Genomic DNA, 24,978 nt, shown 5'->3' on the forward strand with positions numbered 1-24,978 from the left:
AGCCATATTACATTGTTTACCCATATTAAACATAACAAGAATGAAATCTCAAGTCTTTTTCATATTAAGACATCAACCATGGGGCGCCTGGGTGTCTCAGTGGGTTAAGCCTCTGCCTTTAGCTCAGGTCATGATCTCAGGGTCCTGGGATCGAGCCCTGCATCAGATTCTCTGCTCAGCAGAGAGCCTGCTTTCCCCTCTCTCTCTCTCTGCCTGCCCCTCTGCCTACTTGTGATCTCTGTCTGTCAAATGAATAAAAGCTTTAAAAAAAAGAAAAAAGACATCAACCTTTTCTTATCCATTCATACTTGGTTAGACCAAGATCATCATTTGAGTCTATGAAGATCTCTCCAGAGTTGTTTATTTTCAGATCTGACTATCATGTTCCTGATGTCCTCACCTAAGCTCCTCCTAAAAATGTTGACCACAACAGAATACGTATAAGACCCTTCAGGGAAAGAGAAGAGAGTACTATTCAGCTCTACTCCAAAAAAGCAAGGATGGTGTTATTAGGTACCTGTTTAAAGAAGCAGGAGAAAAATTTAAAGTTTAGGACTCTTCTGAGTTCATTTACTTTGCTATTTCATAAACCCCATCTCCAACTCTAGTGTTTATTTCTACAATGGGAAGAAGTGGAGTTATTACATTGAATTTAACTCTGCTTTATTTTTGTACCAATATAGTCAAATGTAAACTGAGGCTATATGAGTTTAAAGAAGTATCTTTTTGCTACAGAGGGAAAAAATGAGACAATAGGATTTTCAAGATTTTGAGTATTTAAGTACTGATTTGTGTATTTTATTTTCTTTTTAAAAAAAATTTTTTTTGGAGGCGCCTGGGTGGCTCAGATGCTTAGGCGTATGCCTTTGGCTCAGGTCATGATCTTCAGGTCCTGCGATCAAGTCCCATGTCAGGCTCCCACCCAGCTCAGCAGGGAGCCTGTTTCTCCCTCTCTCTCTTTCTGTCCCCCTGCTTGTGCTCCCTCTATCAAGTGAATAAATAAAATCTTTAAAAAAGGAACCCCTTTAAAATTAATTAATTAAAGTAAAAATAATTTTTTTAGGTAGGCTCCATGCCCAATGTGGGGCTTGAACTCGTGACCCCAAGATCAAGAGTTGCATCGTTCACCAACTAAGCCAGCAAGGCACCCCTGATTTGAGTATTTTAAATATTCCTTCAGAAAATGGCAAACATTACAAAATTCCATTCACCATTTTAAAACATGACAGCTGATGTCTACCTTCTCTTATTTTCAGGAATTTTTTCAGCTCTATGAAGATAAATATACAGCTAGGAAAGTTAATTAAACATATTTATCTCTTGTAGACCTATATCTGACATTTCCTGCCAGTCCTTCACTTATTTTATATTGCAGTTATAACAAGATATTTATTTATTTATTTAATGGATTATTCTACTTCTGGTCCTACTTCATGATTTGTTTGAAATTACACATTAATTTATAGCAAATGACATAATGGTTTATCAATAGGGGACTGTTTAAATTATGGTACAGCCACACTGGAACACAGTACAGAATAACGTAATTCCTTATGTTCTGATAGTATTATAATACAATATGTAAATCATTCATGATTCCATTTGGGCAAAAGGAAAATATCTATCTCTGTACTCATACAGAGCTATATGAATATAGAGATAGATATTTACATATCTATTCATATAGATAGATTTTTATATTTAGATCTTTCTCAACTTATAATGGGTTTACATCCCAGTAAACCCACTGTAAACTGAAAATATCATAAGTCAAAAATGCATTTAATACGCCTAGCCTACCAAACATCGCTTACCCTAGACATTCTGAAAACACTTACATTAGCCTACAGTTGGGTAAAATCATCTAAACAAAGCTAATTTTATAATGAAATGTTGACTATCTCACATAATTTACTGAATACTGCACTGAAAGTGAACCAAAGAGTGGCTGTAAGGATATAGAATGGTTGTTTGTGTACCATTTGTTTACCCTTTTAATCTCGTAGCAGACTAAGAACTACAGCCCAACTGTCGCTGCCCAGTAGGAGAGAGTATCCTACTGCATATTGCTAGCTGGGAAAAAGACAGAAATTCTAAATTCAAAGTATGATTTCTATTGAATGTGTACATTTCACACCACTTTCACACACAACTATGAAGCTGAAAAATCATAAAACCGTCTTAAGTCAGGAACCATCTATACATATAATATGTTTAAGTAACATATTCATCTAAAATATGTAACATATTCAAATAAAATATACATCATATATTTAAATTACATATGTTTGTACCTGCTAGTATTTGAATGGATAATTTTTGGAAGAACACAAAAAACTGTTAACAGTGATTATCTCTCTAGAGATTGGGACAGCAATGGGTAGAGTTAGCTGGACACCGTACTCATTATTTCGGACTTTTCTTTTACTGTGTCCATACTTTACTTTTATAAAAATTAGTTTTTTAAAATGATTTCTTAGGGTGCCTGGGTGGCTCACTGGGTTAAAGCCTCTGCCTTTGGATCATAGGCTCATCAGGCGGGGCTCTCTGTTCAGCAGGGAACCTGTTTCCTCCTCTCTGCCTGCCTCCCTGCCTTCTTGTGATCTCTGTCTGTCAAATAAATAAATAAAATCTTTAAAAAATAAAACAAAATAAAATGACTTCTCTAAGAACAATAATAGATGAGTCTTTTAAAGTATTTAAAAGTACAGGGAGCAGTGTACTTAAAACAAATTTTTTCAGAGTGCCTGGGTGGCTCAGTTGGTTAAGCAGCTGCTTTTGGCTAAGGTCATGATTCCAGGGTCCTGGGACGGAGCCCCGCACTGGGCTTCCTGCTCAGCGGAGAGCCTGCTTCTCCCTCTCCCTCTGCCTGCCACTCTGCCTACTTGTGCTCCCTCGCGCGCTCTCTCTCTCTCTCTCTGTCAAATAAATAAATAAAATCGTTAAAAAAATAAAAAGAAAAAGAATTTTTTCTAGGCTCAACTAAAAAGTACCTGAACATAAAAAAGCCACATTTTAAAAAACAATCATTTGCGTTTGAAATCAGTGTACTTAAACCCAGTCCATACAGAGATTCCAATTAAAAAATACTTTCATGAAAATAAGTATTGGGCATTCAAATGATGTAACCATATAACAAAAGGAATTGTTATATCACCTTAAAACCTTTTGAAATAAGGTAAATTATAAACCAAACAACTAGCAATCAAAGAAAGAAAGAAAGAAGTACAACATAAATAAATTAAACACGCCATTTAAAAGTCAATACTGGTTTTAAAATTTTAGATTGAATACCTACAAGTATTTTAATGCAGAAGCTGACAGTTTTGATCCACTTATAGAATCTGTTCTGATCCTTCGACTTGCTAGATAATAGCCATGAATCATTCTTTCTGCCTCCAAAGTGAATTCTACATTCAAATTCTTCGCAAAAGCCAGCAGCTAAATTAAAAGTGTGAAAAATTCAAACTTAAGAAAAAAGAAATTTCCAAACTTTATTATAAAATCTATATTACAAATATCCAAAGTTTGTATATTTTATTTACATCAAAGTTGGTTAAATATCTGGGGCCATCCCCAAAGTCACTGAGCATTTAAAATCATAGTCTTATAAATAGTCTTGTAAATACTGTTAAAGTTTAGCCAGAATAATCTCTTCCTCCCTCTTAGCGCAGAAATGTTCTGTGCAATGTATGTCAATGAGGATCAGGTCTCTGCTTCCAGTGGAATAAAAGGCTCACTTAGATCCTTTCAGTGGGAGAGGCTTCCCCCTGCAGCTCATTTCCCTTTGAATAGCTTTAATTCTTTGACAATTTTTTTCCTTAAGACTTTCTCTCATGGGCCCTAGAGCTACCTGCCCTCCCTCCTGCTGAACACTACTATGTGGGAGGCACTGTATTAACCACTATGAAGGTGGACTTTCCAGGACAGAACAAGCCTTCAACATAATGATTACCACTGTCTTCTCTGAGCTTTTTTGCCTTTTTTTCCTGAGGATTCCCAGTCCCTTAAATCCTTAATCCGTGACATAATTTTCAGACTTTTCACCGTCCTGTTTGTTTTCTGCTTTTTCAATGCAGAATCAAAAGGAAAATTTAATCATATTAAGGTTACTATTAACCATAATATTATATTTTAAATACAACTTTTTAAAGGATCTAGATATGTCCTGTATTGATATGTTCTGTCTTCTTTATTCTCCTTATACTTCACAGTTCCCTCTAGACCTTCAGAACTGGACAATAATATTATTAATAATATCAGTAGCCCTCTCTAGCTTTCACCCCATGGAGTCGCAGAAATGTGCCAGCTGTCTCTCCCTTCAGGAAAGGATTTGCTCCCAGCTCCTGGGAGTACTGTCAGCATTGGCCTCCAGGTGTCAGCCTCTTTAGGGAATGCCTCAGGACAGCCCATATCAAATGACTGAGGTAGAAGTGGGGCAAGTGCTACCAAAAAAGTCTATTTCTGTCCAAAGCAAAGAAATCCGTGGTGGGTCTCTTTACCTCCAGAGCTCAGTGTAGGTTTATCTTTGGGCCTGCGTCACAGCTTGACTCCTTTCTCTGCCCAATCCTGCTTCCTCCTCCCTTCCACAGGTATTAATAGAAGAGCTAGAAGAGCACTCCTGAGTAAACAATGACACTCTAAACTCATCTCGGTTAGCCTCCTGGAGAGCCCAGGCTGTGACACACTCCACCCAATCTGTTTCGTATAATGGACAGATTTATCTTTTGGAGACATCATTTTTGCTCTTTCACAGGCTTAGTAAAGTCCAACTGTTCTCTACAGTCTGATGAATCAACTATAATTTTTTTTTTTCCTGAGCTTTATGGCTTATTGTAAATTTGCCAAATCCTAATCCCAATGACTCTAATTTTTGTTCCAGTCAACTAAGTCTTCTCATAGTTTTCCAGGTATATTCATTTCTACTTTTGTCTTTGCTCCTTCTTCCATTCCTGTTTAAAATGTCCATCCTTCCTGTCATCTAACTCTTACTTTTTCTTAAGGATCAACTAAAGTCTCACTTCCTTGAGTCTTCCCAACTCTTGCATTCTACTTGACATCTTCCTTCCTGAATTCCTAAAATACTTAGAGTACTTAGAGTTAGCACCACACAGTTTAGCACTTAAACTGTCTCCTAATGGTTTCTTGTATCTTGTTTTTATATCATTTAAATGACAAACTATTTAAAGATTTATTTTTCTGTGAGAATATAAAAGAACAGAAGTAGGCTCATATGTATAAAGTATTCAGTAAAGACTTAATTAAAAAGCCCAAGGGGTTTTTGTTTGTTTTTCAGAGAAAAACTAGGCAAAAATTTCTCTGGTCATTAGTATATCTATATATTTAGCACACAAATTCCTAGAGACTAACTACCTTTTTCTTATATATTAAAACAAACAGGGGTGCCTGGGTGGCTCAGTCTGTTGAGCATCCGACTCTTGGTTTTGGTTCAGGTCATGACCTCAGGGCTGTCAGATGGAGCCCCATCCCATGTTGGGCTCTGTGTTGGTCATGGAGCCTGTTTAGGATTCTGTCTTGGGGCACCTGGGTGGTGCAGTCAGTTAAGTATCTGCCTTTGGCTCAGGGTCCTGATCTCAGGGTCCAGGGATCAAGCCCCACATCAGGTGCTCTGCTCGGTAGGGACCCTGCTTCTCCCTCTCCTTCTGCCTGCTGTTCCCACTGCTTGTGCTTTCTCTTTCTCTCTGTCAAATAAATAAATAAAATCTTAAAAAAAAAAAAAAAAGGTTCTCTCTCTCCCTCTGCCCCCTCCCAAATATAAGCAAATAAATAAAACAAACAAAAATACCTAATGTATCATAAATATTATTTTTCTGTTTTAAGCTATGTGAATAAACAATGCTCATAATTCAGTTTTAAGACCGCCTCAGTTTTCCTTTTACCCATGCAATCTGCCTACAAGGAAGGCAGGTGAGAAAAAAAATTCTAATGACTCATCGATTCCCATTCCCAGTATTCCCTGCCCTTTATCTATCCTATCTAGGTACTTTAACTCTACAGTGACCAGAATTCTGAATAGTTAATATTAAAAGAGCATCACTTGTAAATACTTGTGTTCCTTTAATAGCTATAAAAATCATTGCTAATTTACATCATCTACTCTCAGGTTCTCTGAACATGCTGCACATGTTTTCACAGCAGGATACTGAAATGGGTTAGTGAGTTATGACAGGTATTCTCTAAAGTCAGAACTCTGAAGGCATTTATATAAAGTAAATCCCTTTGAATAGTCTGTAAAATGAAAATAACTATATACCTATACAGCCTCTCATCATAATTTTCCATGGAAAGATTCTATTGGGTTTTTTTTTATTAAGATTTTTTAAAGCTATTTGGACAGTGGTACAAACAATTAACTCAACATTTTAATATTTATTGTCCTTAAACAGTTTTTTATTTAATTATAGTCCTAAATATTCTCTATACAAAGTCCTTAAAGTATTTAAAAGCTGAAAGGGACTTGAAATAAAAGAAATCTAAATAAAGAAAACTGCTCAATTGAGTTCTATTTCAATTGAGAAACATTAGCACAAGTATGCTTGGTACTCATTTCTTCTGCTTGTACCTTTTCAAAATCTTCAGTTGTGAACTTCTTAGAAGCTACATAAAGCTGCCCTTCAGGATCAATGGCTTTTTTTAAAGTATGTTGCACAGTAGAAAGAAGTGGAGAGCAAGGAGATGATTCATTGCACTTAATCAATAATCCAAATGCCTCTAGGAGATTTGCTGGAATCAAACTGCAATCCTACACCAAATGAAAATGTAAAAGACAAACATTAAACTCTAGCATTTCCACAAACACTTTAGAAATAATTATAAATTAAATACTGTTTATAATTATTTAAATTTTTAACATATTTATATTATTATATTTTATTAATATGTAACTATTTTTTATTTTAGTATTTGTTATTATTGTTATTTAAAGTGATTCCTGAGTAGCATGGGAAATTAATATGACCAAGTTTTTTTTTAAAGATTTTATTTACTTATTTGAGAGAGAGAGTGTGAGAGAAAACATGAGAGGGGAGAAGGTCAGAGGGAGAAGCAGACTCCCTGTGGAGCTGGGAGCCCTAGGCAGGACTCCATCCTATGACTTTGGGATCATGACCTGAGCCAAAGGCAATCTCTTAACCAACTGAACCACCCAGGCACCCTTAATATGACCAAGTTTTTGAATGCTCTTTATTATTTTCTTACACATGATTCATTAAAGCCTACTCTACTGCCTATTCAAATAATTTCTAGTAAACAGACACCTGCTTTGCATGACTAAAAAAATGAAAATTTTCAATCATATCATTATTTAGTTCTACTATCTGATTAAAGATAGACGTGGGTTAATAACAAAACATTAAGAACAACAAAAAATTGAGATTAAAATCTAGTTAAATTCCCTGAACATTCTAAAAATAAAATATATATATACCTTACCATCTGACCAATTAGAGTGTTTGTTTTCTGCATATTTTTCCTTGAAGATGAATCCATATCAACAAAAGACCAAAAACTGCACTGAACTGGAAAAGTCATTTGTTGATTAACACCATCCCCAAACTTCTTTCCTGGGATATATACTGTGATGTTTCTGCTTTCCACAACTAAGTCAAAAGACATTACCCATTTATTATTTAGTTCATTTAGGCCTATATATCTACAAATTAATAACAAATATTATTATATAGAATTTTACACTCTAAATGTTGGACAGTAAAGACACAAGTAAATTCGGTTGTTTTGCAAGATATGGTTAAATTAGAGAATCTGCCATAAAAAGAACAAGACAAGAAAAATATTTGCGTGTTTATGTGTCCCATGACTTGATGAGAACAACAGTCTAAGCCATGTAGCTGGAATTATGGTCAGTATCTGGGTGAAATAGGTAGAGTGTTGAAAGACGGGCCATATAGGTTATGCTTACAAGGGGGTTCTGAAATTAAGCAATGTTCTTTTATGTGGAAAAAAATAAAGCAGGACTTGTATGTAAGAGTGAAAGAGCATAAGACTGAGAGAAAATATAAACTACAATGACATGGGGAAAATACATCTCAAATCCAACATGTTGAAAACCAAATTCATCATTCTCTTCCTCAAATGACTTTTTGTGTGGATTACTCACAATTAGGGATATCACCATCCAACTACTTAAAACCCAAATTAAAATGTAGAAGCAACATAATCTCCTTTATATCCTTCCTTCACCCCTTGTAATCATTCAATCTATGGATTCAATCCAATTCCTAGGATTCTATCTTCCAAACAGTTCTCAAATTAGTCTTCTCCTCATTCATGATAACAGAGTCTTCTGTTTATATTTATCTTTCTTTTGGGTCATAAGGTAAATACGTATTTTTAACTCTACAGAAACTGCCAGAGCAGTTTTCAAAATGGTTGTACTATGTTATATTCTCATCAACAATATATAGGAATTCCCGTTTTTCCACATCCTTGATAATATTTGTTGTCAATCTTTTTAATTTTTGCTATTCCAGTAGCCAAGGCCAGCTACTTAGTATGTGGGCCCAGTGTAGTCTAAAAATCCGGGCTCCTTAATCAAACACAAGGGAAAAGCTGCTGTTAAGTATAATAATATATAAAGCTTTTTCCTTTAAAAATATTTTATTAGTTATTAAATGTGACAGGACTGATGTGGAGAAATTAGAATCTTCATCCTTTACTGGTGGGAATGTAAAATTGCATAGCCACTGTGGAAAACAGTTTGGTGGTTCCTCATTAAGTTAAACATAGAATTAACTTATGATCCAGCAATTCCACTTCTAGGTATACACCCAAGAGTTGAAAGTAGGGACTCAAACAGATACCTGGACTCCAATGTTCAGAGCAACATTATTCACAATAGCCGAAAGATAGATACAACCTAAGTGTCCCTCAACAAACGAATGAATTTTTTAAAAATAGTGGTATATATATAAAATGGAATCTTATTCAACAATAAGAAAAGAGATTCTCGAATAGACAAATTCATGAAAACAGAAAGTAGAATGGGGCTGGAGGGGGCTGGAGGCTGTTCTTCCCTACCTCCAGGGGCTGGAGGTAGGAAAGAACAGGGAGTTATTGTATAATGTACAGAGTTTCTTTCTTTCTTTCTTTCTTTTTTTAAGATTTTATTTATTTGTCAGAGAGAGAGTTTGAGAGACAGAGAGCACAAGCAGAGGGAGCAGCAGGAAGAGGAAGAAGCAGGCTTCCCGCTGAGCAAGGAGCCAAATGCAGGACTTGATCCCAGGACCCTGGGATCATGACCTGAGCTGAAGGCAGCCACTTAACAACTTGAGTCACCCAGGTGTCACTGAATACAGAATTTCTGTTAGGAATTATGAAAAGTTCTAGAAATAGAGACTAGTAAGGATTATATATAACACTGTGAATGTGCTTAATGACACTGAATTGTATATTTAAAAATGGTTAAAATCTTAAATTTTATGTTATGTGTACTTTACCATGGAGGGGAACTCCTTCAACTTGGAAAGGAACATCTACAAAAATACCTACAGCTAACACCATATTTAATGGTGACAAACTCAAAACTCTCCTACTAAGATGAGGAACAAGACAAGGAGGTCTCTTTTCACCACTGTTTTTCGGCATCAGAGTAGAAGTCCTAGCTAAAACAATAATACAAGAAAAGAAATCTGGACCAATACAACTCACATATTAGCATAACTGAGAGCAAAAGCTAAAACAGTATATTTGCATATTAAATTCCTCTCTTTTTATTTATAAAGGTAAAATGAGAAATGTCATTTAATATAATTTCTCAATTCCTAAAATGTGTACAATATAATCTTAACAGTTAAGTATCTCCTTGACACTGGTGAGACAGTAAGTTAAACAGGTAAAAATTAATTAGAAAAAAATATTATTTACCTGATTGAAGCTGTTCTAGTTTATCCTTTTTGTGTGAAGCCAAGTCTCCTATAAAACAGATACCACCTTTAGCTAGCAAAGCACTGCCAGCCTGAATGCTAACTGCTCCAGTTCCATACTTATTCCTGGACAGAGTAGGAAAAATTTCAGTAGAGACTGGATGACGTATACCACGGGGCACAAGGTTTATACTAAAATTCAAAAGCCTAGGAAAAAATAAATTACTCAATATTATTCAAGGTTTGATTTTCAGAAGTGATAATGTATAACAGCTACGCAATTAAATTTAGTTTGAGTCAGTGGTTTATGAACATTTTTTTTAGATTTTATTTTTAAGTAATCTCTACATCAAACATGGGGCTCAGACTCAATACCCCAAGATCAAGAGTTGCATGCTCTACTGACTGAGCCAGCAGGTACCCCTAATAAGCACCTTTTCTAGGGATAAAAATATATATGAGACATGGTCCTTAACTTGGAAAGTTCACAGCCTAGAAAGACATAAACAAAAAACTAAAACACAATGTTTTCATGAGAATATCCATAGGAGAGTATTATTTCTTCCCAGAAGGCAGTCAGAGAAAGCTATAGAGAGATGTCATTTGAACTGGCCTTCCTCCTTATGGATTGCTTTCTTTTGTTTATTCAGAATTTTCACATTTAGGCTTGACAGTAGCCCATAATGACTATCCCTGATGCCTATGTATTGTCGTAACTCTTGATACATCTGTTTTCTAACCTCTTTGCCAATTTCCTCAGCCTCTTCATTTCTCAAATTTAAATTCTAAGAAAGGATTATGATTATCTTAGCTTCCAAAACCTTCCCACAGAAATCATAGCTTGCTAGTGCAATCAACTATGATGAGCTGACACAGACATCTAGTGCAAAAGAGGATGAAGTAGTATTCTTTAAATAAGGATAGGTAGATGCTGTAAAATTTCTAGTATATATGCCTTCTAAGGAATTTGGATGTTAGTTTGAAGATATATAAAATGGGGGAATGAGATTTAGAAAGAAACTTATGCAAGCCTATAAAGCAGTGGTTTTCAACCCGACCTCACATTAAAATCGCCTGGGGATATTATTAAAATTCCAATATCAAGCCCCACCCCAAACCATTCTAGGGGTGAACCAAAGTCATAAATATTTCTTCTAAAATTCTCCCAAGTGGGGCGCTTGGGTGGGTCAGTTGGTTAAGCATCCGACTCTTGGCTCTGGTCTTAATCTTAGGGTCATGGGCTGAAGCCCTGTGATGGGCTCCAAACAGATATCTGCTCAGTTCAATTTTATATCTAGTTTATACCCAGTTCAATTCATTCTCAACAATGGTGTCAAAACAATTCAATGAGGAAAGGAAAGTCTTTTCAACAAATGGTATGGAAAAACTGTATAAATGCATAGGAAAAAACATTAACTTTGACTCCTACTTCACAACATATACAAAAATTAACATATGATGGATAACAGATCTATGTAAAAGCTAGAACTGTAATGCTTCTAGGAGAAAATATAAAAGAACATCTCCATGACCTTAGAGTAGGTAAAGATTTCTTTCTTTTTTTAGAGGTTTTATTTATTTGACAGACAGAGATCACAAGTAGGCAGAGAGGCATGCAGAGAGAGAGGGGGGAAAGCAGGCTCCCTGCTGAGCAGAGAATCCAATGTGGGGCTTGATCCCAGAACCCTGAGATCATGACCTGAGCCAAAGGCAGAGGCTTAACCCACTGAACCACCCAGGTGCTCATAGGTAAAGATATCTTAAACAGAACCCAGAAAACACTAAACTTAAATAAACCCAATAAATTGAATTTCATCAAAACAAAATAGTCTGCTCATCAAAGACATTTTTAAGAAAAAAAAAATACTAGCTTTAGACTGAAAGAAAAATTTCATGCTACATATATGTGACAAAGGATGTATATCTAGAACAACCCCTCTTAAAAGTGGGTAAAGGACTTAAGAGACACTTCATAAAAGAAGATATATGAGCAGCCAATAAACACATATAAAAGAGCTCAGATCATCAGTCATCAGGAAAATGCAAATTACAACCATAATGTGATACCATTTCACATGCACCAGAATGGCTAAATTGAGAAAGACTGACAATAACAGATGTAGGTGATGATAGAAACAACTGGAATCTTACATTGTTAGTAAGAATATAAAATGGTATAACCACTTTGGAAAACTGTTTGACAGTTTCTTATAAAGTTAAATATATATCTACCTAATGACATAGCAATTCTACTCCTAGGTATTTATTCAAGATAATGAAAACACATGTCCACAAAAAGACCTGTATAGGAATGTTTACAGTGGCTTCATTTATAACAGTCAAAACATGCAAAACCCAATCAATGTTCATCACTAGGAGAATGGATAAACAAATTTTGGTACATTCATATAATGGAATACTACCCATCAATAAAAACAATGAACTACTAACAAATACAACTGGGTCAATCTCAAAAACGTGTAGAGTAAAAGAGACTAGGCCCAAAAGAATATGCTTTGTATGCATTATATGATTCTATTTTTATGAAGTTCGAGAACAGGAAAATTAACCTACGGTGACAGAAATCACCTGTGGAAATAGGAACTAAGTGAAAGAACTTTCTGAGGTGATGGAAATGTTCTGTATTTTATTTTGGTGCTAGCTATCACAATGTATGCACTTGTCAAAACTTATTAGGGTCTATACTTAAGATCTGATTAATTCACTATATATAAATTTTACCTAAAAAATGAAACAACCCCCCCAAATCTCTCATACCACCCAAAATACCACAGGAAAAGCCAGAGGTTAATGACAAACAGGAAAAGAGACAAAGGCCTTAATTTACAAGAGATACCACAAATCATTTAGGAATAAACAACTTAATAGAAAAGAGGACAATAGAGGTTCATAGAAAAATAATAGAAGTGTTTAGATTGATGCTAAAACTTACTTCCAATTAAAAAAGTGCAAATTAAAATAAAATACCATTTTCCACCCATTCGATGGCTAAATTTAAAAGTTTGATAATACCTAGTGTTGGTGAGGTTGTGAGGAAACAAATACTCCCATGCTCATCAGTGGAAGATTAAATTGGTGCAATCTGTAGCAGTTAGTACCACATTTACATTGCAATTTAATTTTAATTTAAGTTGAGCAAAACATCATCTGTCCAATTAAGCTAAATTTGCATTTTTTAAATTTTAAATTCATTCTACAAATTTGTTTTTGCTTTACAAATGCATCCGAGGTATTAATATAAGAAGTTTATCCCTAGCTTTTGAACATTTAAGTGATTTTAAAAATGGTACTTCCTAGTGGAGAGCCCCAAAATGCTGAATAGAAGTTTATTCCAAAGTTAGGGTGATAGTCCCAAAACAGTAATTTTGATACTTTTTACAGACTTATTTGTATACAGTGCATCAGTATTATTTAATGGAATCTTGGAGAAAAATAAGACAATGGCCTGTTGGCTTGTTGGCTCTTGGGGGGGAAGATTATTTTAAAATGAAAGCAAATAAAAAAGTAGAACACTGAAATAGGGAATGAGGGAAAAGGAAGCCTGTGAAGGATGCATTTATTTGTAAAGGTCTGAGTGGGGAAACTGGTGAAATTCTGCGTGGTTAGATTCCCAAAATATTGAAAGCAAATATCCAATTTATCAATTCCTGTTTTTAAAGTTTTGAAATTTATTAATAAAAGTTTATTTAAATATTTATAATGCCCAGTTGAATTCTAAATATTTGTTTTATAATAATGCACATGGAAAGGATTTATGCAAATCCGTGACCAATTTATACTTTGAAAACATTCGTATCACATATTTTACCTGTCTACAAGTAGAATATCACTTGTTATAATTAAAATATCCAGGCAATCTTTCAGTTCCTTGTTACGGTCACTTGTCTGTACTAGACTCATCAGCAAACAGAGCTTGAGTAAATTGTAAGTCCCAGGTGGAACAATTTGTGATGCAAAGATATTGGCAAGTATTGCTGTAAATTTCCAGCATGAGCTGGAAGTCAAAGAGAGAAGATACCTGAAATTGTCGCAAATTCCTGAGGGAACTGGAAGTAAATATTAACACATATATTAAAAAGGGTTTTAAAACAAGAAAATGACATTATAGATCTCTAATTCCATTTATCAAAGATATTATCAAATTATAGTTCTTCTAGTAATACCATATTCAAATTCTTATGATGTTAAATTATTTTATATATATATAATATAAATTATATTAAACTATGATTAGAGGTCACTTTGCTCTCTCAATTTTATCCCAGGGAATATAATAAAAGGAAGCAGTTACCCCATGTGTCCACATAGACTGGCTGTGATGGGGGCAAGCAAATCCCTCATTCTTTTCCTTTTAAGACCTAGATGAACAAAGCCAGATTGGGGGGGCTCCTGTATTACAGTGTTTGCTTCTATATTTCTACATTTAAAATAATAACCACCTTTAGTGAGGGCTAAACAGCAGAATGGGAATTATTTGAATGGTGCTGTTAAAAAGGAAGATTTACTCTCTACTACTTAGAAAGCACCGTACTGTACTATACTGTAACATTCTAGATCTTCCCCATTCCCTTACTCTATCCGGCTCCTAAAAAAAAAAAATAAAAAAAAATGAGTGATTTATTCCAGCTGATCATTAGGAGGAATAGCTGTGCACGCATAACTCAGTCCTTTTCTCCTTTTTCTTGGGGGCTGCCATCACAGATCAATGATTTTTTCTATTCATCCACACCCATGGACCAAGGGAGACCTACTTTAGTGTAGCTCCTGCCACATTTGGGTGGTTAAATCTGCCTAATTCTATAGTGCAGCATGAGAAAGCACACTTTTTCACCTACGTATAAGTCATGTTCTGCTACCAAATCAATAAATCGGGAAACACTTCACAGCAAAAAATATGTCAAATATCATTAAAATATCTATTGTTCATTTGTGCTTCCTTTCTTCAATACTTTTATTCTTTTAAGAAGCTTTTCTCTTCAAGACAAGCAGAGGTATCTAGAATCCACTTGCATTTAAATTCAACTTGGTCCTCTATTATTGTAGATGGTTATCTAGTGATTAAAAAAATCTAACTTTATTCAAGATTTAACTAATCTTTCCTACTTTAATTATTTGTGTGGCAAGTTAAGACTAGGTCTGCTCTCTACTTTTACTTCAAGCCTATTTATGTTTGAGTTGTTAAAGGAAATTATCAGTAACGAAGGTATATTTTGGCCCCCATCTGCCTTTCTCTGTTATCTTATTCTTGATTGGTTCAGCTCAGATGAGGAAAAGGATGCTATTGTATTGGGTTTTTTTCTCAGACCACAAGTTGCTTAACATTGCTTTAGTTAGAAAATAAAAAGTTGGGTAGAAAAATCTTTTCATGAATGACTAACTCTTGGCATTTGGATACAATTTTCTCATTGTTAATTATGAAAAAATCAAAATAAAGTTTAGGCAAAAAAAGGAGTCCTTCCTGTGGGCAAGGTTCTATGTTATCACATTTTATTTCTTTCATAGCATTTATTATCTGAAACTGTCTTGTTGATTAGTTTATAGGTTTACTGACTGTCTCCCATATGATTTAAGAGTAGGAACCTTGATTATCCTGACTATAACTATACACCTAGTTCTTAGAAGAGTGTCCAGCAATAGTTATTTCCTGAGCAAATACTTATTTCCTGAACACATGGACTTAAATTTAAATATTTGTTAATATATGATACTAACAATTTCCTTACCTTTTGGGTTGCAAGAAATGATACTATTTGCCTCTATACAAACAGCAGTTTGTGAAGTTTTTACACAGGTTGGAATTCCAATAATTTTATACTCATTTCCTATATTCATTTTACTCACTGATTCATCTAAGATGATTAAACACAAAAGAAAATATGTATTCACTAAATGAAACTTGTACATGTTTGTATGGTTCAAATACCTAAAGGTAGTAAGAATTTAGTACTTAAGTTAGTTGTAAAGCATTTACTTTTGTGTGTAATCTCTACATAGAGTAACACTGATAATGTAAATTGAGGCAATTTCATTGCTGGTAAATTTTGATATTTATAGGCAATGATGAATTAATTTTAAGAAGCAACAAGACAGTCTCCTCTAAGACAAAGGAAAAACAGGATCAACCTATTTAAAATGAAATGTCTTTGCATTAAATGATAAAAAACATTAATAAAAAATGACCTTATAAATAATAATTTGAGAAGAAAATAATTTTAAAAGGTATTGTCACTACCTATAATATAGGCAGGTATTTTTACATTTATTATCTAATTGAAAACTGTTAGATATTGCTATTCCTGCTTTGTATATGAAGAAACTGAGAAGTTAAGCAAATTGTACAAGGCTAAACAGTACATAACAGAACTGAAATTCACATCTAGATATGGCAATCTCCAAAGTCTACCTTCTTGCAGTATGCTAGGTTTCCCTTCTCACATCTATAGACTGGGCAATGCTTTTGCACAAATTCAAAATTGGTTGATTGATTGATTGTTTTCAGTGGTCTCCATGCCCAGCATGGAGCCCAATGAGGGGCTTAAGCCTCATGACCCCAAGATTAAGATCTGAGCTAAAATCAAGAGTTGGATGCTTAATCAACTAATCCACCCAGGCACCCCCCCAAAATCTATTTTACAAACATACACTAAAAATCTTGATCCTCCATTACACAGTTAGAAGCTGGTTGGTTGTAAAGCTATGAAAGAAAGGCTTAAAAGGAGGGACAGGATTAGCATTCTCCATGAAGAAGATCAAAAGGTGATCTTAATCATTTTTTTCCTTCTCTTTCTCTGGCCTTTTTTTTTTTTTTTTTTTTTAAGATTTCATTTATTTGTCAGAGAGAGAGAGTGTGTACAAGCGGGGGAAACAGCAGCCAGAGGAAGAAGCAAGGTCCCCACTGAGCAAGGAGCTTGATGCAGAACTCCATCCCAGACCCTGGGATCATGACCTGAGCTGATGGCAGACACTTAACTGACTGAGCCACCCAGGCACCCCTCCTTTTTTTTTTTTTTTTTTTTTTTTTTTTGGCTCCACAGAGCTTATTGATATACCCTGTAGACTGGAAGGGAAGAATTGGGTGCAAGAATTGAGAAAATAAAAACTACAAACCGGTCAGCTGATCAAACAAACTAACAAAAACAATTAACTGAAGGATACAGAATGAATTACGAGGAGAAAATAAAAGCAAATTGTTTTTCAACTGTTCCATGGAATTACAGAGTTTGGCAAATGTATCTCGAGGTCAAGGAAAGGTCAAGAAAAAGGTAAGGAAGCTGGGAAGTCTGGTTATTTCTTCTAATGTCAATCCCAAAAGGCCTGTTTTTTTAATTAATCTTTAAAATTCATTTAGGTTCTATATAAGAGTTTATTTGAAGAAAGGGTTTTCTACCAAAATAAAAATTGAATAGCCACTTATCTTTCTATATTATTGGGTTTGCATGTAGTATATAATAGAATTAAGTAATTAAAAACATAGACTTTGAGGCTGGAATGCCTGAATTTGAATGATGGCTGTACTACATACTAGCTTGTGACTTTGGACAAATTACTTCTCTGGGCCTCAGTTTCCAAATTGTAAAATTGAGATAACAATAGAACTTACTTGCTGCAGTTGTGCCTAAATGAGTTAATATATGTAAAAGCGCTGGCACACAGTAACTGCTATATAAAAATGACATATTATCTGGGCACCTGGGTGGCTCAGTGGGTTGAACCTCTGCCTGCGCCTCAGGTCATGATCTCAGGGTCCTGGGATTCAGCCCTGCATCAGGCTCTCTGCTCAGCGGGGAGCCTGCTTCCACCTCTCTCTCTCTGCCTGCCTCTCTGCCTACTTGTGATCTCTGTCAAATAAATAAAAAAAAAATCTTTTTTAAAAAATGACCTATTATCATCTCAGCTTACATGCCTGCCTCATCCTTGTCAGGCCACAGTGGAGAGTTCTTGTTTGAATTTCTGTTTCCCTAAATCTTGAGTTTCCTATACATGGTTGACATCCAAGTTCTCTCCTTCTAAACAGTTTAATTCCTCCAATTTCAGCCCAAGAAAAGAGCCTGAGCCCCACCCTCATTTTCACAGTTCTGGCTTTTCAATGAAGACTCACTCTTCCCTGGGTAATTAATACCGATAATGATTTCCTCCATGGCAGACTCTGCCCGCTCACAGGTCTTTACTCATGCAGTTCTCAACAGTTAATCATATGTCACAGCTCATTCATATTTTAAGCAAATATTTAATGAGGTTTTACTATGTGCAGTAAAAAAAACTAAGTCCTTATCTTCATGAAGTTTACATTATAAAATAATCCCACGGGTGCCTGAGTGGCTCAATCAGTTAAGTGGTCGAAACTCTTGGTTTCTGCTCAGGTCCTGATCTCCCTGTTGGGGACACTGAGCTCCATATCAGTCTCCTAGCTCAGTGGGGAGTCAGCTTCCCCTCTGCCCCTGCCCCTGCTCACAAACTCTCTCTCTCTTTCAATAAATAAATAAATCTTTAAAAAATAAATAAAATAACTCCAATGTTTACGTAAAACACAACATAAAATGATGGGAGAACATTACCATAAATAATTTTGTCCCTGAAACTTAGCACAGTGCTTGGGACATAGCAGGCACTAATATTAAGTGAATGATGTATGACTCAATGAATAACTGATACATTAGCTAAATATGACTCTTTAAGACACTCAAATAAGACCTATGATTCTTAAGCTATAGAAGTACCATTAATACTATATAGCTATAAACAAGTCAATTACATATTTTATATATTTTACAGCTATTTGTTTTTAGTTCACACAAACTTACTTACCTCTTAGAAAAATTGTAAGAGACTGAAACCTAAATGGCTGGTTCTTAGAATATCCTCGAAAAGCATGAAGTGCCTTTGCTGTGATTATTTCAACTATCTGTTTATCTTAAGGCAAATAGCAAAAAACAATTAGTTATTTGAATATACATTCAATCTACTTTCCACATTAAGATATTAAATACTATTTTAAAATTTGTAATTACAAAATATGAATGCATTTTTACCACCAAGTACTCTAAATTTTCTGTCTTCTTGAAGTGAAGATGAACATAGATTACACAAAAAGTCATTTCTTACTGTTGCAGATTCTGTAGCACCAGGCACATGCACTCTTATATACTGAAATCCTGAAAGAAAACAGAGGTAAGCTAAATTTGCTTTTGGATTTAGCTACCCGTTTTCAATCCTTTAAAATTATTCTAATTCAAGATATAATTAATTCACTTTTGCATGTGGGTTCAGAGCAGTCAATTAACATTTATTGCATGGCTATTTCTTGCCAGACACTATGCTAAGGCACTCTTTTTGTTTTTCTTTAAGATTTTATTTATTAAAAAAAAAAAAAAAAAAAAAAAAAGATTTTATTTATTTATTTGATAGAGACACAGCGAGAAAGGGAATACAAGCAGAGGGAGTGGGAGAGGGAGAAGCAGGCTCCCAACTGAGCAGGGAGCCCGATGTGGTGCTGCTCTCGATCCCAGGACCCTGGGATCATGACCTGAGCCAAAGGCAGACACTTAATGACTGAGCCACCCAGGAGCCCCAAGGCACTCTTGATATAGATCCTTAAACAGAGTTTCAAAAGGCAGCAACAAGAAACAGATAATTTCAATATATGGTATTCATTTAGAGGGTTCAGAGAGAAGAGAGGAGGCATGACATCCAACCCAATGAGAAGTGGAGATGAATAGAAAAGATGTCCTGAGAAGTACTGAACTGAAGATAAGCCAAAGGTTTGAGAGAGGACATTACAGGGAGAGGAAACAGCACGAACAGTCATGGAACAGTGTATGAGAAGAAGCACTTCAAAAATCCAAGAGCACCTCTTATATTGTGGGAGAGAGAAGGGAAAGAAAAGAATGCACCTGAGGATTATGCAAAGTAAACTTGTATACATGAAACATCAAGTTTTACTCCATTCTTTCTACTCCATGTTTCATAAAACTAATGGTAAACATGATTTAGGATTAAACAATAAATTGTTTTACATTTTTATATCTACCTTTTGAAAGAGGGCATGCTTCATCTGAACAAAGAAATCTTGCACCTTGTGTATACTTGGTTACAGTTGTCATTGCAATCACAATTCCTTGCATCATATAAAATCTTTGAGATGCATAATCAAGTGGAAACTCACAAAGATCAAGAATATAACTTCGCAGAGGAGGTAAATGTGTTAACTTCAGCACTATATTAATCTAATAGAAATGTAAAAATAGTATTAAAAATTACAGATTCATTTGGACTTGCATTACACTATAGTAAGTATATTTGTAGAGTAAATCAGGTAAATAATTTGTTAGTGTTATCAGGAATCAAAATTTAAGCATAAGACAAAAGATTTAAATATAAAATTAAAGATGCAAACCCCTAAATCTTATATTTTAATTGCAAATATTATTATGAACTAAGAATTTTTCCTTAAAAGTGCAATTTCCTGGCTATATCCACTGAAAAGGCCTATAAAACAATGAGGATCCAATAGCAATGAACCTTTCCAGTACCCAGATTGTGATTTCTTAAATATTATTTCTCACCAAAAAGAACCAAGGCTGCTTAAGGGAAATGGCTGACTACAGGTCTGGGAAGGAAAATACAGACCTGTTGCACCACTTTGTGCCAGAAATCAAGGTAGCTACAAAAACTAAAACATGGGATGTGTCAAAAGGACATAAACACAAACCTTATGGGACTCCCAATGGACCAAAAGCACAATAACATACATCAAAAAGAATGATAAAGATTCATTGAAATATATTGTATATATTTTTAAATTCATGAGTTCCTCAAAAAAAAAAAAAAAAAAAAGGATAAATGAAACCAAAAAAAGTATTGGTCATCATTGGAGGCTCTCAGATTTCAGTTCCTTATTCTCTGAAAATTTATAAATGGAAAGAATCAACCATTTACTCTGTCCTTCAGGTACAAATTGTATTTTAGGGTAACCAAACAGCTGATGAGAGAAAACTCCTGTTATAGAACAATTTCAGTTAATAAATTCAAAAGGTTGCTGAAATTAGAAAAATCACAATTTTACAACTTTTAATGAAATAATAGATTCTACGTAATGGTCATCAATGGCTGCAAAAACTATTAGGTGAAAGTTGATGGGAGAGTGTATATTGAAGAGGTCAGACTGGCATTACCAGAACCCACTGATCAATTGTGCGGTTACTAAAAGTGGAAAACAGTTTATTTCTCCTAATGCAGTGCAGTATGAAATACATGACAATAAGTATGATGTATTCTTGTCAAAATGAGTTGAATCTGAATTTAAGCAAGTTTTTAGAGCCAATTCTATTTCCCAGAAATATGGCATATGGAAGAATAAGTTAAATACCATAAGAACAAAATGAGACAAATCCAAACATTGTACAGGACAATTAACTAGTTTCTTCAAAAACTTAGTGGTATAAAAAGAAAGGGGGAGGAAACTGCTCTAGATTAAAAGAGGTTTAATGAGATACAATAACCAATTATAATATATAAACCTTGTTTTGATCCTGATTTGAACAAATCAATTGTGAAATACTCTTGAGAGCCCAAATAGGTACATTTAAATATGGATTGGGTATTAGAGGATACCAAAAATTGTTATTTTGTAAAGGGTCATAATGGCATTGTGGTTGTGTAAGAAAAATGTCCACAACTTTTAGAGGTTGATACTAAAGGATGTAGTAGTGACATTAAGATGTCTGGGATTTGTCTTAAAATATTTTGGTAAAAAATGGATGATGCAGGTAATGGCAAAATATTATAAACTATTAGATCTGAATGATACATATTCTCTTTATTTTGGGGTATGTTTAGAATGTTTTATTATAAAAATGTTCACTGTTATAAATGATAATATAGGAAGTAAAGATGTGTATTTAAGATATTCTATTGAACTTTGAAAAAATGTAGTATCTTTTTAAATAAAAACATGAATAAAAAAAGATTTATTTACAAGTAATCTTCAAAGCTTTTTATCCTAGTTTTCTTGTTAAATTTAAGTAAAACTTACTTGAGTTTCAGTCTGTAATTGTCCAATTAATGAGAGAGTCTTAACAGCAGTAAAACAGACCTGTGATTTCAAACAAACAAAGTTACCAAAAATTCCATGTGGCATGAAATTATTTTTCTTTAACTTACTGATTGAAAAACTTGAGCAGCTTTTAAAGGCTCGTGTAAAATATGATTTCCAAGTTCAGCATCCAATTCAACAATATCAGAGGGATTTACTAAAATATTAAATCGATAGACAGCATAACTTTGTTTTGAATCTGTAAAAATACACAAATATAAAAATGAGTATAGTAACATGTAGGAATTTATTTTAAAGTTTCTAAAATATAAAGTCACCTTTGCTGAACATACCATTGAAGTATTTGCAATCATCTATAAACTTTTGGAGGCCTCCACTTCTGTCAAGGTAGATAAGAGCTGCCTCTTTCATTTTCAAATTTGACATATTCTCCTAGTTAATGATTCTTCTCTATTACTAATTGGTTAAACCACAGTTGCTGGTAAAGACTACAGATGGTGAAACACACAAAAAAGATGAGAATACCTGGAAATAAAATAAATTAGAATTTACACTTCACAATCTCTAATAAAACCTTACAAACTGTTCAACTTAAAATTGAGAGTGAAATGAAATGAAGTAAAATTTCCAACTTAAGTTCCTACCCAAAAGGAAACAAAACTTTTTTTTTTCCAAATAACATTTTTTATCAATAGTAAGTCAGCAGATTCTCCACAAGATTGCAAATCTAAGAACAGGAGCCTCAACTGTCTCTTTACAGAGCAGGTGTTTCCAAAAAATGCTTGTTGAAATAATATTATATCATGAGGTCCCCTTGCAGGGTTGCTTAAAAAATTAAAGTGGTAAAAGTTGTTTCAAAAATTCAAAGTAAAATGTAGTTGACCTAAAAAATCTGAAAACTTAATTTTAGATACAGCTTTTCCTAGTTGCTGTGGGGGACTCACCTAACCTCTCTTGGCTCAGTTATCTTCATCTGTAGAAAACAAAGGGGTTGTATTAGATGATAAAGCCTCTTCTGGCTTTAAATCTTCTATTAGTGACCAGCATAAAACATTAAACCCTGGTAATGAGAACAGAATATGCAAAAGTAATTTAAAGGGACAGCTGGGTGGCTCAGTCAGTTAAGCATCTGACTTCAGCTCGGGTCACGTTCTCAGGATCCTGAGATTGAATGCCACATCAGGCTCCCTGCTCAGCGGGGAACCTGCTTCTCCCTCTCCCCCTGTCTACTGCTCTGCCTACTTGTGCTCCCCCCCCCCGACAAATAAATACACAAAATCTTTTGTAAAAAATTCTTCATTTAAAGACAGCCAACAGTAATTGGAAACAATATATATCAATAATTGTATTAGGTGTTAAGGACGAAATGATTAAAACTGGATCTTGCCTTCAAGGATCTGCCAATTTAGAGAACTCAGAAATGATAACCATCACATTTATTCATTATCAAATATTTATTGGACATTTACTATTTCTCGGATATCAGACTGTCCTAGACAATGGGGATACAAAGATAAATAAAATATGATTTCTGTTGTTCACAAAGAGTACAGTGGGGGTTGAGAAATACGTAAAAAACTTACAATTTACTTGCTATAAAAATATTAATGTACTGGGGTGTCTGGGTGGCTCTGTGGGTTAAGTCTTTGTATTCAGCTCAGATCATGGTCTCAGGGTCCTGGGATTGAGCCCCACATCGGCCTCTCTGCTCAGCAGGGAGCCTGCTTCCTCCCTCTCTCTCTGCCTGCCTCTCTGCCTACTTGTGATCTCTGCCTGATCTCTATTTATTTGACAGGCAGAGATCACAAGTAGGCAGAGAGGCAGGCAGAGAGACAGGCAGGAAGCAGGCTCCCTGCTGAGCAGGAAGCCCGCCGTGGGGCTCGATCCCAGGATCCTGGGATCATGACCTGAGCCGAAGGCAGTGGCTTTAACCCACTGAGCCACCCAGGCGCCCCTAAATAAATAAGATCTTAAAAAATATTAATGTACTAAGGTGCACAAAAGGAACAGGATATATTAAATAGTTCACAAAATGACATCATCCTTGTGTTGGGTCATAATATTTTCTATTGTTTTAAGACATTCTGACTTAATACAATGGGTCAAGAGAAAAAGCAATGAATTCTACTTTAAAGGTGATATTTGATAAAGATTTCACTAACTGGAAGAGATGAAAAGACAGGAGGATTTTTCCAAAGATAGGGTAACCCCTTGTTACCCCAATTTTCAGACCTACACTATTGAATCCATGTGCTTACTACTTTATATTCAGGCTACTTTCCAAATAAAAGTTAACTGAGACTGTTCTTTTGCTATTACACAGGAGGGAAAGTTCAGAGTTTTTCAGTGGTCATAGTACAATGATCTTAAAGTGTATTTTGTGTTCAGGACATCTGTGCTTCATTTGAACCTAAGTTTTCTGGGGCTGAATGAAGGGAGGCTATTGGTAATGAAATGGGTGAGTCTCAATCAGATTATTAATGTGTTTGAAGTCCATGACGATTATATAGATAGGCAAAGAAAAGCCATCAGAGGTTTTAACAAGGGGGACACCTGGGTGGCTCAGTCGGTTAAATGTCTGCCTTAGTTGGGCTCACATCCTGATCTCAGCATTCTGGAATCCAGCCCCATGTCGGGTTCCCTGAACAGCTGGAATGAAATGAAGGAGAGCCGACGGATTCTAGATTTTTAAAGTTTTCATGCTGGACATGGTGACCAGACTGTAAATGTGTTCAGGATGGCGGTGTGTGGATGATGATGCTCTAATGGAAGTATGGAACTCCGGAGAAGTGTAGGAAAATCATGTAAAGTTCACTTGTGAGACCGTAACCCCGATGGGCTCTTGGAGTCCAGCAGAGAGAGAGAGAGAGAGAGAGAGAGAGAGAGAGAAAGAGAGAGAGAAAGAGAGAGAGAGAGAAAGAGAGAGAGAGAGAAAGAGAGAGAGAGAGAAAGAGAAAGAAAGAGAGAGAAAGACAGAAAGAAAAGGGAGAGAAAGAAAAGGAG

At 35.0% G+C, this 24,978-nt stretch overlaps 1 protein-coding gene across 1 annotated transcript in view; it reads right to left on the reverse strand.

Moving 5' to 3' along the window:
* The window catches only part of LOC111155477 (minichromosome maintenance domain containing 2), a 29,199-nt gene extending 6,798 nt beyond the window's left edge, over positions 1-22,401 (reverse strand). Inside the window, exons 1-12 of the mRNA XM_022515646.1 lie at positions 22,308-22,401; positions 22,083-22,213; positions 21,955-22,014; positions 19,951-20,146; positions 18,953-19,075; positions 18,729-18,833; positions 15,647-15,772; positions 13,732-13,969; positions 9,904-10,109; positions 7,453-7,619; positions 6,584-6,763; positions 3,299-3,441 (exon numbers count right to left, since the gene is read on the reverse strand). Of these exons, the coding sequence (XP_022371354.1) occupies positions 3,299-3,441; positions 6,584-6,763; positions 7,453-7,619; positions 9,904-10,109; positions 13,732-13,969; positions 15,647-15,772; positions 18,729-18,833; positions 18,953-19,075; positions 19,951-20,146; positions 21,955-22,014; positions 22,083-22,213; positions 22,308-22,401 (1,769 nt within the window). The remainder of the gene's footprint in view (positions 1-3,298; positions 3,442-6,583; positions 6,764-7,452; positions 7,620-9,903; positions 10,110-13,731; positions 13,970-15,646; positions 15,773-18,728; positions 18,834-18,952; positions 19,076-19,950; positions 20,147-21,954; positions 22,015-22,082; positions 22,214-22,307) is intronic.
* Between the last annotated feature and the right edge of the window lie 2,577 nt (positions 22,402-24,978).

The sequence above is a fragment of the Enhydra lutris genome, unplaced genomic scaffold (genome assembly GCF_002288905.1).
Source record: "Enhydra lutris kenyoni isolate GAN:26980312 unplaced genomic scaffold, ASM228890v2 scaffoldscaffold41, whole genome shotgun sequence".
NCBI lineage: Eukaryota > Metazoa > Chordata > Mammalia > Carnivora > Mustelidae > Enhydra > Enhydra lutris.